This window comes from Crocuta crocuta, unplaced genomic scaffold (assembly GCF_008692635.1).
Source record: "Crocuta crocuta isolate KB4526 unplaced genomic scaffold, BGI_CrCroc_1.0 scaffold72, whole genome shotgun sequence".
Lineage (NCBI taxonomy): Eukaryota > Metazoa > Chordata > Mammalia > Carnivora > Hyaenidae > Crocuta > Crocuta crocuta.
Window position 1 is genome coordinate 1,202,625 of NW_027529427.1, and position 16,549 is coordinate 1,219,173.

General features: G+C 41.1%; 1 protein-coding gene and 1 pseudogene across 1 annotated transcript in view; both read left to right on the top strand.

Annotated features, from left to right (window-relative positions):
• Positions 1-16,549, top strand: part of NANOGNB (NANOG neighbor homeobox) — a 39,562-nt gene that overhangs the window by 22,530 nt on the left and 483 nt on the right. Inside the window, exons 3-4 of the mRNA XM_077759012.1 lie at positions 14,933-15,246; positions 15,356-15,435. Of these exons, the coding sequence (XP_077615138.1) occupies positions 14,933-15,246; positions 15,356-15,435 (394 nt within the window). The remainder of the gene's footprint in view (positions 1-14,932; positions 15,247-15,355; positions 15,436-16,549) is intronic.
• On the top strand, positions 15,620-15,922 carry LOC144227351 (NADH dehydrogenase [ubiquinone] 1 beta subcomplex subunit 3 pseudogene; annotated as a pseudogene).

Consider the following 16,549-nt stretch of genomic DNA (forward strand, 5'->3'; position numbering starts at 1 on the left):
TATATATATATATATATTTTTTTTAATGTTTATTTATTTTTGAGAGCGAGAGAAAGACATAGAGTGTGAGCAGGGGAGGGGCAGAGAGAGAGGGAGACACAGAATCCAAAGTGGGTTCCAGGCTCTGAGCTGTCTGCACAAGCCCGACATGGGGCTTGAATTATGAAACTGTAAGATCATGATCTGAGCTTAACAGACTGAGCCACCCAGGCACCCTGAGTGCCTCTTGATTTTGACTCAGGTCATATCTCACTGTTCATGAGTTCGAGTCCCATGTTGGGCTTCTCACTGATAGTGAGGAGACTGCTTGGCATTCTCTCTTTCCCTCTCTCTCCGACCCTTCCCTACTCTCTCTTTCTCTCTCTCAAAATAGTTAAACAAACTATATATATAATTTGAAAAAAAATACGACTGCTTAGATGGGGGGAAAACAAGGAAGTCATTGGCTAGTGGGGGTAGAGATGGTGATAATTCATCACTTTTTTCATTCAGAAGTAACTCCTGAAAATCCAGAACTTCTATTAGCTTTTACGGGTTTGTCACTACACAACTTTCAGTGTAATTAATAAAGGGGAAAACTTGTGAAGTTAGTTGATACCTTAATCTTACCATGCAGCATAGATAGCTGTTGGAAGATTGCAAGCAAATGGACAGGACCAGAAAAGGAAACGATTTCTAAATATGTTATCTAGTTGTGTCCTCAAAGATTTTAGACCTCCAAGTTTGTACTTTTAGGGAACTGCCATTTCATTTTTTTTAAGTGTATGTATTTATTTTGAGAGAGACAGAGATAGTGTGAGCAGGGGAGAGGCAGAGAGAGAGAGAGGGAGAGAGAATCCCAAGCAGGCTCTGCACTGTCGGCACAGAGCCTGACGCGGGGCTAGAACCCACGAAGCTGTGAGACTGTGACCTGAGCTGAAACCAAGAGGCAGATGCTTAACTGACTGAGCCACCTACGTGGTCCAAGGAACTGCCATTTAAATTAGTGACTTAAGATTCTCAAAAGAGTGATTTGTCTAGGATTTAACATGTTCTTCAAATAATAGACCGCTCAGCCATGGGGTGAACCTTCTTTTCTAATCAAGCCCAACTTCAAATATATCACTGGAATTGTTCACAGCCTTATGAGAGTGCTTGCACGTCCCCCGCCTGACAGGGTCTGACTCAGCTCTCAGCTAGATGACAGGCAGATTACAGAAGGAGGACAAAGCCCTACATTACTGGTATGATTGCAACTGTGTCAAATGTGCCTTCCAGGCAAGGCAGAGATCGAGCTTCCGGATTGCTTTCCCAAGGCATTTTCTGTTTTTTTTTTTTTTTTTTTTAATTTTTTTTTTTTTTTTGGGGTTTTTTTATTTTTGAGAAGAGGGGGGGGGCAGGGAGAGANAGGCCTTTTTTGTTTTTTTTTTTTTTTTTTTTTAATGTTTATTTATTCTTGAGAGAGAGCACAAGCGAGGGAGTGGCAGAGAGAGAGGGGGAAGCGGGCTCTGAACTGACAGCAGAGAGCCTGATGCAGGGCTCGAATTCACCAACCATGAGATCGTGAGCTGAGCCACTCAAGCGCCCCTCTGTTGGTTTTTATGATATCTCTCCCTGAGATAATCCCTTTTCCATGATTTTTCTTTATTAGGGCTACACTTCTTACACCTGTCCTATGGGACTTCCTCCTCCACACCAGTCTTCTGGTAGTCAGTGTCTCTTTCAAGAATGATAGGATAGATGACCTGGAAAGCCATAAAAAAGTCACCCTCTTGGGGCACCTGGGTGGCTCAGTTGGTTAAGCATCCGACTTCAGCTCAGGTCATGATCTCACTGTAGGTGGGTTCAAGCCCCGCATCGGGCCCTGTGCTGACAGCCCGGAGCCTGCTTCAGATTCTGTGTCTCCCTCTCTCTCTGATCCTCCCCTGCTCGCTCTCTATCTGTCTTTCAAAATAAAGACAAAAATTTTTTTTTTAAAAAGTGACCCTGTCATGACAGACCAAATCCAGACTCTGTCAAATGTTATTGTTATGGCTTACAGACTCCTAATCTGCTTGTTAGTGAAGCCTCTACCCTCCAAGACCTTATAGCCACCATGGACAGCTCCCAATTGTGCCTCTCACATTTAGGCTTTCCCAAACTGGAGTCAGGGGCCAGTCCCTGTGTGTTGACGAAAGTCAAGTTCTGTGAATGACTGCGAAACTCTTCGCTTGACTGGGATTGACAAAGTGGCAACCATTCCTTCCAGCAGAATATGAGGCTGGAGTGTGGGACAGGGAAGCCTAGCACAGCCAACTACCAACTCTCTTTAGAGAAATTTGATTCTCTCTCTTGATCACTCTCCTTGCCTCAGAAACACTTCAGGTGGGTGAAAAGCCACTAAGAGAAAAATCTGTTTCATAATCTCTTAGCATGTTTTATACAGAGTATCCTGTTCATAGCTCTGGGGGCCTCTAATAAAACTCAGAGAGAGAGGAAAATCAAATTTTTATCTGTATACATTTTATTTAGTGTTATACCTTTAAATTTGTCATCTGAAGGCTGCCCAGGTGGCTCAGTCAGTTGAGCATCTGACTCTTTATTTTGGCTCAAGGTCATGATCCCAGGGTAGTGGAATCCAGCTCCGTGGTGGGCTCCATGCTGAGTGTGGAGCCTGTTTAAAATTCTGCCTCTCTCGGGGCGCCTGGGTGGCTGAGTCGGTTAAGCGTCCGACTTTCGCTTAGGTCATGATCTCGCGGTTCGTGGGTTCGAGCCCCGCGTCGGGCTCTGTGCTGACTGCCAGCTCAGAGCCTGGAGCCTGTTTCAGTCTGTGACTCCCTCTCTCTCTGACCCTCCCCTGCTCACGCTGTCTCTCTCTCTCTCTCTCCTAGAAATAAATAAAACATAAAAAAAAAAAATTCTGCCTCTCTCAGGACACCTGGGTGGCTCAGTTGGTCCACCTGACTTCAGCTCAGGTCATGGTCTCACTGTTTGTGGATTCCAGCCCTGCATTGTGCTCTCTGCTATTGCTGCAGAGACCACTTCAGACCTTCTCTTTCTCTCTCTCTGCCCCTTCTCCATGCCCCTTCTCCATGTGCACTTTTTCTCTCTCTCTCTCTTTTGAAAACAAACAGGATAAAAAAAATGTGAAAAACAAAATTCTCTCTCTCTTCCCCCCCCACTCATGCTCTCTCTCCCTCTTTCTCTGAAATAAAAAAATAAATTTAAAATAAAATTTGAAAAAAACTTTAAACTTGCCACTTGAGAATGTTCTCACAATATCTATCATACAATCCACAAGTTTAAATTCCCTCTGATTTCATGTATGCAAATGAGTACACAGAATTAACATTAAACACTAAAAATACATACACAGTACAGTTCTTTTTCTTTTTCTGATTTCTTTTTTTTTTTTTACAAATAGTTTATTGTCAAATTGGTTTCCATATAACACCCAGTGCTCATCCCNCACAGTACAATTCTGACGCCAGTTCTGATGGGTGAGGTTTTTCCCCCACACCAAGCAATTCTCTGATTAGCAGCTGGTTGTCTTATAATTCACCTCAGTTATTTTTTTTTTAATTTTAATGTTTATTTTTTTTTGAGAGAGAGAGAGAGAGACAGAGTGGGAGTGGGAGAAGGGCAGAGAGAGAGCAAGACACAGAACCCGAAGCAGTCTCCAAGCCCCGTGCTGTCAGCACAGAGCCCAATGTGGGGCTCAAACTCACGAACCATGAGATGGTGACCTGAGCTAAAGTCCTATGCTTCACCGACTGAGCCACCCAGGTGCCCCTCAACTCAGTTCTGATATCAACAACCCAGACATAGTATCTGATTCCACAAATTAAGGACTCAGTCCCATGACCACCCTGTCCCTCTTTCCAATACCAATCACCAATCCAGGTTGTTACTTGTGCTTCTCACCTACTGGCTACAAATAAGAGGTTCCCATGACTTCCTTTTTGGGTTCAATTAATTTGCTAGAGCAGCTCATAAAACTCAGGAAACCAGATTATTTATTAGATTACCGATTTCTTACAAAGGATATTAAAAGATTCAAATCAGCAGCCAGAGGAAGAGATACATATGGCGAGGTCCCAAAGGGGGCCATTACTTGCATCTTACTGGAGATAATATTTTTCATTTGTATATACATAAGTCTCATTATTTAAGATTTTATTTCTTTGCATCTTGATCAAATTGAACATTTTTCATGTACTTACTGGAAATGCATCCTTTCTTTAATTTGTTTATATACTTAGCCCCTCTGTCCCAATGGGTTTAGAGCTCAACAGAATGGCACATATTGAGCCGCTGGTTCTGGTTCACCAACCCGGAAGCTCTCCAAACCCGTCCTTTAAGGTTTCGATGGAGGCTTCATCACGTAGGCATGATTTATTACATCATTGGCTATTGATAATTGAACTGATTCTCCAGCCTTCCCTGGAGGTCAGTCAGGGGGTGAGACTGAAAGGTTCAACCCTTTAAATCAGGCTCCCCTGGCAACCAGCCCCCTCCTCAGCCTCCTTAGAGACGGTCCAAGTCACCTCTTTAACATAACAAAAGACACCTTTGACTCTCTACCCACTTAGGATTATAAGGCTTTTTTTGGAGCTCTGGACCTGGGACAGGATGAAGACCAAATATATATATTTTATTATAAATCACAATATCACAAGTAGTGATACTGTGAGTCCTGAGCATCAGGCTGCAGAAGCGTCTGGCTCCTTCCAGCAGACGCAAGTGAAAGCCCAATTTCACCACGTTGTCCAGTAGAGTGGGTGACAGCCACACCAGAAAGGCCTTCTCGGAAGATTGCTTACACACATACTCAGAGGTTTTGCTTTAGCTCATAGTCTGTGTCTCTTTAGTACCTTTAGGAGTAATAGAAAGAAATGCATTTGGGAAATCTACCAGCCTGTTCTACCAGTCTCCTCTTTCAGCAATTTGCCATGAAAGGGGGTAGCTTTCTCTAAGTTATTTTTCTACAGAAATGTGCCACTTCTGTTTTCCAAATGGTAACACAGGTGACATAAGGTGCAAAGAAATGTTTCATATCCTCCGTGGTGTACACAGCCTTATTACAAGTAAGCAGGTTTTGCTTACTGAAACATCTCCTCAAAGACCCACCTGAATTGAGTGTACTCCTCTGATTTGAAAAGTCATAATTATTACCAAAGTTTATGCTAGAAATTTTCAGACTCACTTTGGAAAGATTAACACCAGGTGACATATTACTGCCGTTGTAGGTAAAAATTGATCAATGCCAGGGCGCCTGGGTGGCTCAGTCGGTTAAGTGTCCGACTTCGGCTCAGGTCATGATCTGGCAGTTCATGGACTGGAGTCCCTCATTGGGTTCTGTGCTGACAGCTCAGAGCCTGGAGCCTGCTTCAGATTCTGTGTCTCCCTCTCTCTCTGCCCCTCCCCTGCTAGTGCTCTGTCTCAAAAATAAATAAACTATTTTTCAAAAAATTGATCAATGCCTACCATTTTGGTTGACATTGCCTTATTATAGTTTCCAATTTTTCTTTTTTTTTTTTTTGATGTTTATTTATTTATTTTGAAATAGTGTGTGAGCGCTTGCATGCGAGCTGGGGAGGGGCAGAGAGAGAGAGGGAGGGAGAGAGAGTCCCAAGCAGTCTCTGCACCGTCAGTGAAGAGCCCAACATGGGGTTCCATCTCACCAACTGTGAGATCATGACCTGAGCTGAAATCAAGAGTCGATCACTTAACTGACTGAGCCAGAGAGGAAGTCATAGACAATTTCCATACCACTCAAAAAACCTAATTATATCCTTTGTTGGCTGGGAAACTAATAACTTAGCTTTAAAAAAAAATCTAATCCTAGATATTATTTTCATTCCTTCCCTTAAAATTCTCTGAGCTTGGATAAGTGGGTATACTGAATACCCTAAATGCATAGTCAATTTTTTCTATTTATTTTTATTATACCAGTGGTCCTGCACATTACAGAATTTTTAAAAATTTTTTTAAAGTTTATTTTTTTTTTTTGAGAGCGAGAGAAAGAAAGAGAGATAGAGAGAGGGAACAGGGGAGGGGCAGAGGGAAATAGAGAGAGAGGGGGAATCCTAAGTAGGCTCCATGCTGTCATCACAGAGCCTGATGCAGAGCTCAAACTCGTGAACTGTGAGATCACAACCTAAGCCAAAATCAAGAGTCAGAAGCTTAACTGAGTGAGCCACCCAGGTGCCCCACAGAAACTTTCATAAACAGAAACAAGAAAAACATTAAAACTATTAAAAGAATCACTTCCATTCTCATCTGCGAGGAAAAAACTATTTTAACATTTTCACACATTTTCTAGATTGCTCATGCATGCATTTGCCATCTACATGGTTAGTGGTGAATAAATATTTATATTAAGATAAATTTTTAACAAAAATAGGATCATAATGCAATTATATTTTTCCTATCTATATACATAAGTCTCATTATTTAAGATTTAGTTTCTTTGCATATTAAATTGGACATTTTTCATATACATATTGGAAATACATTCTTTTTTTTTAATGTTTATTTCTGAGAGAGAGAGAGAGACAGCGTGAATAGGGGAGGGGCAAAGAGAGAGGGAGACACAGAGTCTGTAGGAGGCTCCAGGCTCTGAGCTGTCAGCACAGAGCCTGACCTGGGGCTTGAAGCCACGAACCATGAGATCATGACCTGAGCCAAAGTCGGACACTTAACTGACTGAGCCACCCGGGTTCCCTGCGTTCTTTCTTTAACTTGTTTATACACTTTGCCTACTTTATTGCTGGCTGTTCCTTCTAATAGCCTATTGACATCCAAGATACAGATGACACCCACCTCAGTTCTGTCACCATTATCACTGTAATCTCTGCTACCAGGGAATAGTCTCTAATTGTCCTTAATCCAAACTCATTCTTTACTCTGTAGTTTATTCAGTCACTTACAACCTTTTCAGTGCCGTTCAATAGTCTTAGATATTTAGCACGAAATCCTTAGCCTGCTTTGGAAAAGCCTCAGCCTTCTGATAGGTCTCCAATTTAGAACAGTTCCAATCAATTTGCCAATTTCAATTTTTACCTGACCACAACCCAGATTAAAACTCCCCAGAAGTTTCCATTTACCCTCGGACCCTAGTCCAAAAACCCAAAGTGTCTCATCAAATACCGACTCAAATCTCATTTCCTACATCCCCAGTAAATATACTTGGAGGGTAAACTGAAGGGAAGAGAAGAAGTTGTGCTTTTATCTGGAGAAACACCTTTCTAAGCAGAGGAAATAGCACATTCAGGGGCCTCAACTAGGGCTGTTCTTGGCTTGTTTACTAAAAAGCATGGCAACCAGAGGGAATAGAGCAAAGAGAGTGAAGGGAAAGGTTAGTAGAAATCTAAAAGGGAGCAAGGGATCAAATCCTATAGGATTTTATAAGTCATTATAAAGTCTTTGGGTTTTACTCTGAGAGAAATAGAAAGGCATTGTCAAGTTTTGAGTAATGGAATGGTATTACCTAATTTATATTTTACTTTTCTTTAATTGTTTGAGAGAGAGAGCGCAGGAGCAGAAGCATGCTGGAGGGAGGGGCACAGAGAGAAAGAGAGACTCCCAAGCAGGGTCCACACTGCCAGCACAGAGCCTGACCTGGGGCTCAAACTCAGGAATTGTGAGATCACGACCCGAGCAGAAACCAAGAGTCAGATGCTTAACCGATTGAGCCACCCAGGCGCCCCTCTAATTTATATTCAAAAAGACTGTGCTGCTCTGTTGGAAGCAGACTACAGGGTGGGAGGGGCAAGACAAAGCAGGGAGACTCATGAACTATATCTAGTTTAAAGATAATGGTGTTAAGAAATGGTAATATTCTGTAAAAAAAAAAAAGAAATGGTAATATTCTGAGAATTTTGAAGAAAGAAAAGCAAGATTTTTCTGAGAGATTGAGTTTGGGCTATGAGAAAAGGAGGAGAATCAAAGATGACACCAAGATTTTTAACTCCATCAGCTGGGCCCGTGGAGATGGCATTGCTCCACGGGGGTGGGTGGGGGTGGACTGAGAGTAGATCAAGGTTCCATGGATCGTGACTGAGTCTGGGAATCTTAGGTTTGACTTAAGTTACCTAGTAGACATCTGGGTGAAAATACTGAATGGAGAGTTGGATATGGAGCCTACTGATAAAGATCTGGCAGTAATTAGCATTTGGGTGGATACTCCTTGAGACTGGATTACTGAGGTTTAGATCCTGTATATATAGGAGAGAAGAGATTGAGGGGGAGATTTAATCTTGAGTAACTCCGCAGAACCAGGGCTGGAGAGAGGCGGGAGGAAAGAGAAGAAACAGAGAACTTTGAAGGAGCAGCCGTTGATATAGAAGGAAACTCAGGAAAGGATGGGGTCCTGGGAACCATGAGAAGAAAGCTTTTTCCAGGTGGAGAGGACTCCCGATGCTTCAAAAGCTCCCGATACGTCAAGTAAGATGGGGATTGTGAATTGATCATTAGATTTTTGCAATGTTAGCATTATTAACTTGCGACTGACAAGAGGAATATCTGTGGGGGTTGGATGTGAAAGCCTGACTGGAGGAAATTCAAGAGAGAAAGAGGAGGGAAAAATCACCAGCATGTGAACAGCAAATATAGAGAACATTTAAAAAGAGCTTTGCTATTGGGGCGCCTGGGTGGCTCAGTCGGTTAAGCTCAGGTCATGATCTCAGTTCGTGGGTTTGAGCCCCATGTTGGGCTCTGTGCTGACAGCTAGCTCAGAGCCTGGAGCCTGTTTCAGATTCTGTATCTCCCTCTCTCTCTGACCCTCCCCTGCTCATGTTGTCTCTCTCTCAGAAATTAAAAAAAAAAAAATCTCTACCAGTTGACTTAAAGTAGGGAAGATTATCCTACCATTATCTTAAGCCTGAGTAAACCTAATTCAGACTAACTCAATCAGCTAAGGCTTTTTTTTTTTTTTTAAGTGTTTAGAGAGGAGCGGGAGCAGAGAGAGAGAGAATCAACACAGGCCTCGATCTCACCAACTGGCAGATCACTATCTGAGCCCAAATCAAGAGTCAGATGCTCAACCGACTGAGCTATCCAGGCGCTCTAATCAATTAAGGCTTTAAGAGTACTGCTGAGGTTCCCTGAAGAGAACAAATTCCTCCGGTGGAGAGCAGCATCTGACTGACAGCTGTGCTGACAGCTGCCCTAATGAGTTCAGACTTGCCTAGATGGCTCCCACCATCGTGCAAGTCAACCCCTGGAATAAGCCTCGTAATACAGATCTCCTACTGGTTCTCTTTCTCCAGTTTAACCCGACTGATAACACAGGGTAATTAATACTGGCCTCATAGACCTCATAGAATGACTTGGGAAGGGTTCCTTTCTCTTCTGTTTTTTTGGGAAGAGTTCATGAAGTAGTTAATTATTATTTAAATGTTGGTATTTCCCTGGTGAAGCCTTTTGGTTATGTGAACATGTATAAGATTTGTTCTCCTTAACCAAGAAATCTGTTCTACTTTATGTGTTAATTTGAAGTGGTTCTTTTATTTCAAATATATCTGGGACACCTTTCCATGTTCATATTTTTTTAAATTTTTTAATGTTTTTTATTTATTTCTGAGAGAGAGAAAAAGAGAGAGACAGTGTGATCAGGGGAGGGTCAGAGAGAAAGGGAGACACAGAATCTGAAGCAGCTCCAGGCCCTGAGCTAACTGTCAGCACAGAGCCCAACGCGGGCTCAAACCCACAAACCGTGTGATCATGACCTGAGCCGAAGTTGGACGCTTAACTCATTGAGCCACCCAGGCGCCCCCATGTTCGTATTTTTTGATCTACTTGATACTTTTTCATTGCTGCATTCTATTCCACGGTATGATACACGAGTGTTTTCTTGTTGTTGTTTTGGTTTTTATTAGCTTGGCAGATCAGAGTTTAAATGCTAACCTCAAAGTCTGCCAGCAGTGCAAGTTTTGACTGCTCCTATCTATCAGCTATCTACCAACCAATTGATCGATTATCTATTGATATATTGATCTACCTATTGATCTGTCATCTATCAATTGATCTACCATCTATCAATCTATTGATCTATCATCGATCAATCGATCATCTATCTATCGGTCTATCTATCCATTGATCTATCATCTGTATATGTATCTATCTATAGATCTATTGATCTATCATCTATGTATCATCTATCAATCTATTGATCTATCGATCCATCTATCATCTGTCTATCATGTATCTGGGGGACCAGGATAGAACTGTGGATAAAAGCTAGGCTTTATGTGCTTGTGTTCTTTCATGGAGCTCATCTGATCCACATGCCCTTGCATAATCTCAAGTCTTCTGTTTTCATTTTCTTTGTTCCATCTCCCTTTAGATAAACCTTGATTTTGGAATTTTGTTGAGGAAAAGCAAGTGAAAACACAACAAAACACAAATCTCCATGATTTTACTAGCCTGACCATAGCATTTCCTATTGTAGCCATTTGTAGTCAGGGATCCTCAGTGAAAAGTAAAATTTTTTCTAATAGTTGTGGATTTTAGGGGCTCCTGGCTGGCTCCGTCAGTAGAACAAGATTTTATTTTTAAGTAATCACTCTATCCAACATGGGGCTTGAACTCACAACCTCAAGATCAAGAGTCACATGCTCTACCAACTGAGCCAGCCAGGCACTCCAAATCTCTTGATTTTTTTTTAAATGGTGGCCATACAAATCAAATTTTTGTTTAAAAAAATACTTCACAGGGTGCCTGACTAGCTGAGTCAGTACAGCATACAACATTTGATCTTGGGGTCATGAGTCTGGACCCCACACTGGGGACAGAGTTTACTTAAAAGAATAAAGAGGGCATTAAAAAAATAATGCAATATTCATCTGAATCAGACTTTGTAAGATCATTTGATCCAGCAGATCTGGCATAGGCCCTAGGGAACCTAAATTTATTGTTTCCTTATATGTTAGAGTTATCTACAAATCCTCAATTTAAAAAAGTATGTGGACCAGTAAGACTATTGCATAAATGAAGGGTGCCTGGGTGGCTCAGTGGGCTAAGCATCTGACTTTGGCTCTGGTCGAGATCTCACAATCTATGAGTTCAAAGCCCACATCTGGGCTGACTGCTCAGAGCCTGGAGCCTGCTTCAGATTCTGTGTCTCTCTCTCTCTCTCTGCCCTTCCCTGTCTCATGCTCTGTCTCTCTCAAAAATAAATAAACATTAAAAAAATTTTTAAGACTATTGCATAAATGAAAAGTCTCACAATAAGAGAATTTTTTTTTCAGTATTTTCTATACCCAATGTGAGGCTTAAACTCACAACCCAGCAGTTGAGTCCCATGTTCTTTGGACAGAGCCAACCAGGAGCCCTGAGAGAAATTTCAACATGTAAAATTTAATAAGAAGGAAAATTATTAAATGAGTCCCCAGAAAACCTATTTTTTTGCAGCCTGGTAAATAACATAGGTCTTATCCCTGAACTTGAACCTTCTCTCTAGATGTAGTTGTTCTCATTTTATTAATGATTCTATTTTGCTTTAGTTATAACCCTATTCCTAACCTTTGTTTGCACATTTTTTAAGAGATAGTGCTCTATTTTTATTTTTTATTTTTTAAGTTTATTTATTTTGAGAGAGAGAGAGAGCAAGGAGCAGAGGAAGAGGGGGAGAAAGAATCCCAGCCAGGCTCCACACTGTGAGTACAGAGCCCGACGCAGGGCTCAAACCCATGAACCGTGAGATCATGACCTAAGCCGAAACCAAGAGCTGGACACTTAACTGACTGAGCCTCCCAGGCACCTCCTGCTCATTTCTTTTCTTAATCTAACATGATTAAGTTTCCATATATGAAAGCTGATGTTTGGGAAGTCGAAGGGCCAAGGGTACCCCAGGATACCAGTAATGAAAGATGTCGAGAACAGAAATGATCCAGAATACTCAACAATGGCTCTACTACCAAGTACACATACCCCATCAGTATAACCTAAGCACCAGAGACCTGTAAAGATCGATCACTTTCAACAATAAAAGCAAATGTTTATTGAATTCTTAGCACTGGTGCTGTGTTTAGCACTCTTGGACCTCACAACAATCATAAGGGGCCTATTTTCAGCCAAGGAGACGAAATACAGAGAGGAACAGTAAATGGCCCACAGTCACAAGATCATTAATTGCAAAACTAAAGTCAAATAAAGTCTGAGTTGAAGAGCACCCTCCAGGATGGATACAGGGTTGTTTGGAAATGGGAGGCCTGGAGGAATGGGAAACACAAATGTTGAAATAGATCTCAGGGGCTCCTGGGAGAAAAATGACAAAAGTTTCGTTTGCTAAATTATAATGCATTAATTGTAATGGCCCCCAAATCTTCAAGGAAATATTTACTGTCTCTTGTGAATTATCAGGGAATATAATTGTATATCGCTGTGTTTGCCTGAGAGTTCAAACTAAGGGCAAACAACACTTTCAGATACTTGGAGTCATTTCAACCAATCCTGTACTAGCGATCACTGAAATTTTAGTCATAAAAATTTTTCTTTGTATTTTATTTATTGATTTATCTTTGTAGCAAGCATTCACTTGGAAGCATTTTTTATTATCTAATAATTCTTTTTTATTTTCTATGTTTTGAACAAAAACAGAGCAATGAGGTTCAAGTTGTGAATTCCATAAGTTTAATGATATTTTTCTTCAAATTAAAAACATTCTGGGAGCACCTGGGTGGCTCAGCTGGTTGAGCATCCAACCAGGTCATGATCTCACGGTTTGTGAATTCGAGCCCCACATCGGGCTCTGTGGTGACAGCTCAGAACCTGGAGCCTGTTTCAGATTCTGTGTCTCCTTCTCTCTGCCACTCCCTACCTCGTGCTTTATGTCTCTCTCTCTCTCAAGAATGAATAAACATTAAAAAAAATTTTTTTTTAACGAAACATTCTGAAAAGTAGCAAATGCAGTCATTTACTTATAAGAGCTTTTGAGTATATTTCTATAATACACTTTTTATCTCTTTCAGGACTTCTCTTAGATAAAACTGTCTGGTGCTGAGAATAGTTTTATCTGTAGACATCAAGCAGAGCATCTAGGAGAGAAACAAAACAATCATGGACCTACATCAGCAAGCTGATGATAACGTCACAAAATCAACACATTGGAGTAAGTGCCCATTAAGTAGAAATCAAATATAAGCAAATTTATTGTTCCTTATCATTTATTCCATTCTTAATCATTCTTGTTCCTAGAAGCAAATCACAGAAAGTGATTACTGGGGTGCCTGGGTGGCTCAGTCGGTTAGGCATCAGACTCGTGCTTTCAGCTCAGGTCACGATCTCACAGTTCACGGGTTCAAGCCCCACAACAGGCTCTGTGCTGACAGTGAGGAGCCTCCTTGGGATTCTGTCTCTTCCTCTGTACCCCTTCCCCACTGGCTGGAGCACGCGCTCTCTCTAAATAAATAAATAGATAAGGCCACACAGTTACATCTAGCTCACAGAATCACTGGATTAGCCCGAACTGCAATGTAACTCATCTGTGGAGGACGTTATCACTGGTCTGAGCTTCAAAGAGAATGTGAGTTTAATACTACAATCTTTGGCCCAACATGCGCAATATATGGATGACCTGCAACACCTCCAGGGCACAAAGACACACGCAAAAGGCTTCCTAAATAACCCAGATGCTCCTCAGTGTGCAGGTGTTCCATGGAATTATTAATATGGTGGTTTCACTAATTCATTTAAACATACATTGCTATTGCATGAGGGCCAAACAACGAGGGAACATACGGCATAAAATGCAAAAGTCTCTCACTCACTGGATGTTTTCTTTAATTCCTCTTTGTTTCTAATATTTTTTTAATTTTAAGTAAACTCTTTGTCAAATGTGGGGCTCAAACTCACAACCCCGAGGTCAAGAGTCTCGTGCTTGGAGAACCTAGGTGGTTCAATCAGTTAAGCTTCCAACTTCGGCTCACGTCATGATCTCACAGTTCGTGGGTTTGAGCCCTGCATCATGCTGAATGCTTGCTCAGAGCCTGGAGCCTGCTTCAGATTCTGTGTCTCCTTCTCTCTCTGCCCCTCTCCACTCATGCTCTCTCTCACTCTCTCTCTGAATCTCTTTAAAAAAAAGATTTTTAAATCATAATCATGATCATTATCAATAATAAGAATCCTAGGAAAACCAAACCATATGAACATATTTCTAAAAACTATATATTTTACCAAAACTCTAGTAAGAGGAAATAAAAAAACTGAATAGTCTTTAACTAAGGTCATTCATAACTTATTTATATCAAGATAACTTATTTTTTAACATAACAAAGGGATGTTAATTTCAATACATAGTCCCTTTCCTTACTCAGTCTATATTTAAATCCAAAAGTAAGTTATTATTTTTTTAATGCTTATTCATTTTTGAGAGACAGAGCATGAGTAGGGGAGGGAACAGAGAGAGAGATACCCACGCAGAATCTGAAGCAGGCTCCAGGCTCTGAGCTATAAGCGCAGAGCCTCATGCCAGGCTTGAATTCATGGACCATGAGATCATGATCTGAGCCAAAGTTAGACACTTAACTGACTGAGTCACCCAGAGCCCCCAAAAGTAAATTATTCTTAAAATAAAAAATTTGTTTTAATGTTTATTTGTTTTTGAGAGAGAGACAGACAGAGTGTAAACAGGGGAAGAGCAGAGAGAGAGGGAGACACAAAATCTGAAGCAGACTCCAGGCTCTGAGCTGTCAGCACAGAGCCCAACACAAGGCTCAAACTCACAAACCGAAGAGATCATGACCTGAGCCAAAGTCAGACACTTAGCTCGACTGAGCCACCCAGCCTCCCCTAACATGATTTTTTTAATGAAAATATTCACTGATTTTGAGAACTTGACTTTTTCTTTTCTTTCTTTTTGCCAACAATGTACAACACTAATATTTTATGAAAATCAAATATATTCTGCACTAAAGAATGTTGACTATGGTCTAAAAGTCAAATTCAGCTGCAGTTTGATTTTATTCCACAGATAGTGCGATACAGAAAGACCCAGCTATGCGTTGTGATCAAAATCCAGAGCAATCAAATAGGAATCATAGTGATGATGAAAGAAAGGGAAAGGAAAACTGGAAAGAAAGAGAAGGAGAAGGAAAAGAAGAGGAAGTAGAAGAGAAACTGGAAGAGGAACAAGAAATGGAAGAGGAAACTGAAGAACATCCCCAGGAAAGATTGGTCAGCAAACCGCTCTTGAACACTCTCTGGGCAACATTTAAGTTAAACAAATGCCCCACCATAGGAGACAGCCAGTCACTTGCATTTGAATTTAACATGACAGTAAAACAGGTATGACAACATATTTCTTTATTGACAGAGTCACGTGTGTAGTGCTTTGACCCTATAGGCCAATATCCTTATCCTTGATTCTTCACCTCCCCACCTTATTTTTTTGCAGATAAAGCAATGGTTTCGTAAAAAGAGGAAGAAATACAAGAAAGTGATGTGCAAGCAGAAACCTAAGAAGAGACTTAAGAGGTAAGAATGTGTTATATGTAGAATACTTGATTGTAAGGAAGTAAAAAAGGAATATATTGACTTTGAGAGACAGATTGTGTTCCCAAAGTTATTGGATATCCCATAAACTTTTCATGTTCCACCATTTCCACTTGGTGCTGGCTCGAGGGTTGAGTATTGAGTGTCGTGAGAGGTCAGATTGCTGTCAGATGTGGCCCATGGACATTGACATGAACATGATCATAGTAAACTGGAACTTCCAGATTATAAACAATGGAAGACAGAAGGGACACCATTAGAAACTGTCTAGGAGAAGCTGGCTAAACGAGGGCTAAGGGATCTACTGGGCCGCAATGAAACTTGCAGGTACGTGGCTGGCTTTGGAAACAATGTTTCCTTTGCTGGTACATTATTAAAAGGATTCAAATAGGGATTTGCTGTATTTGTGGTAGCTGAAGGGGGTGAGTATGACCTGAAGTCCCAGAATAAAGATGAGAAGCATTACTGAAGATAATACCTGGAAGTATCTTAAAGGCTTCTTATCTCTGTTCTAAAAATAAGATTTCCTCAATGTAGCCTACTCATTTGTGTGTTTTCCCTTAAAGAATACTAATAAGATTTAATAAAGTAAGAATACATGTTTAAAAAAAAGAGGGAGCACCTGGGTAGCTCAGTCGGTTAAAGTGCCCAACTTCGGCTCAGGTCATGGTCTCATGGTTCATGAGTTTGAGCCCCGCATCCAGCTCTGTGCTGACAATTCAGAGCCTAGAACCTGCTCCAGATTCTGTGTTTCCCTCTCTCTCTCTGTTCCCTCCCCTGCTCACACTCTGTCTCTGTCTCTCCAAGAAAAATAAACATTTAAGAAAAAAATTTTTTTTAAATGGAGGCGGGGAGGGCATGCCTGAGTGGCTTAGTTGGTTAAGCATCTAATTCTCGGTCTCAGCTCAGGTTATGATCTCACGTTTCCTGAGATCCTGCCTTGAGTTGGACTCCGTGCTAACAACATGGAGCCTGCTTGGGATGCTCTCTCTCCCCCTCTCTCTGCCCCTCCCCTGCTCCTGCTCTCTTATTCTCTCTCTCAAAATAAATAAACTAAAAAAAAAAAAAAAAAAAAAAAAAAAAAAAGAAGGAAAAT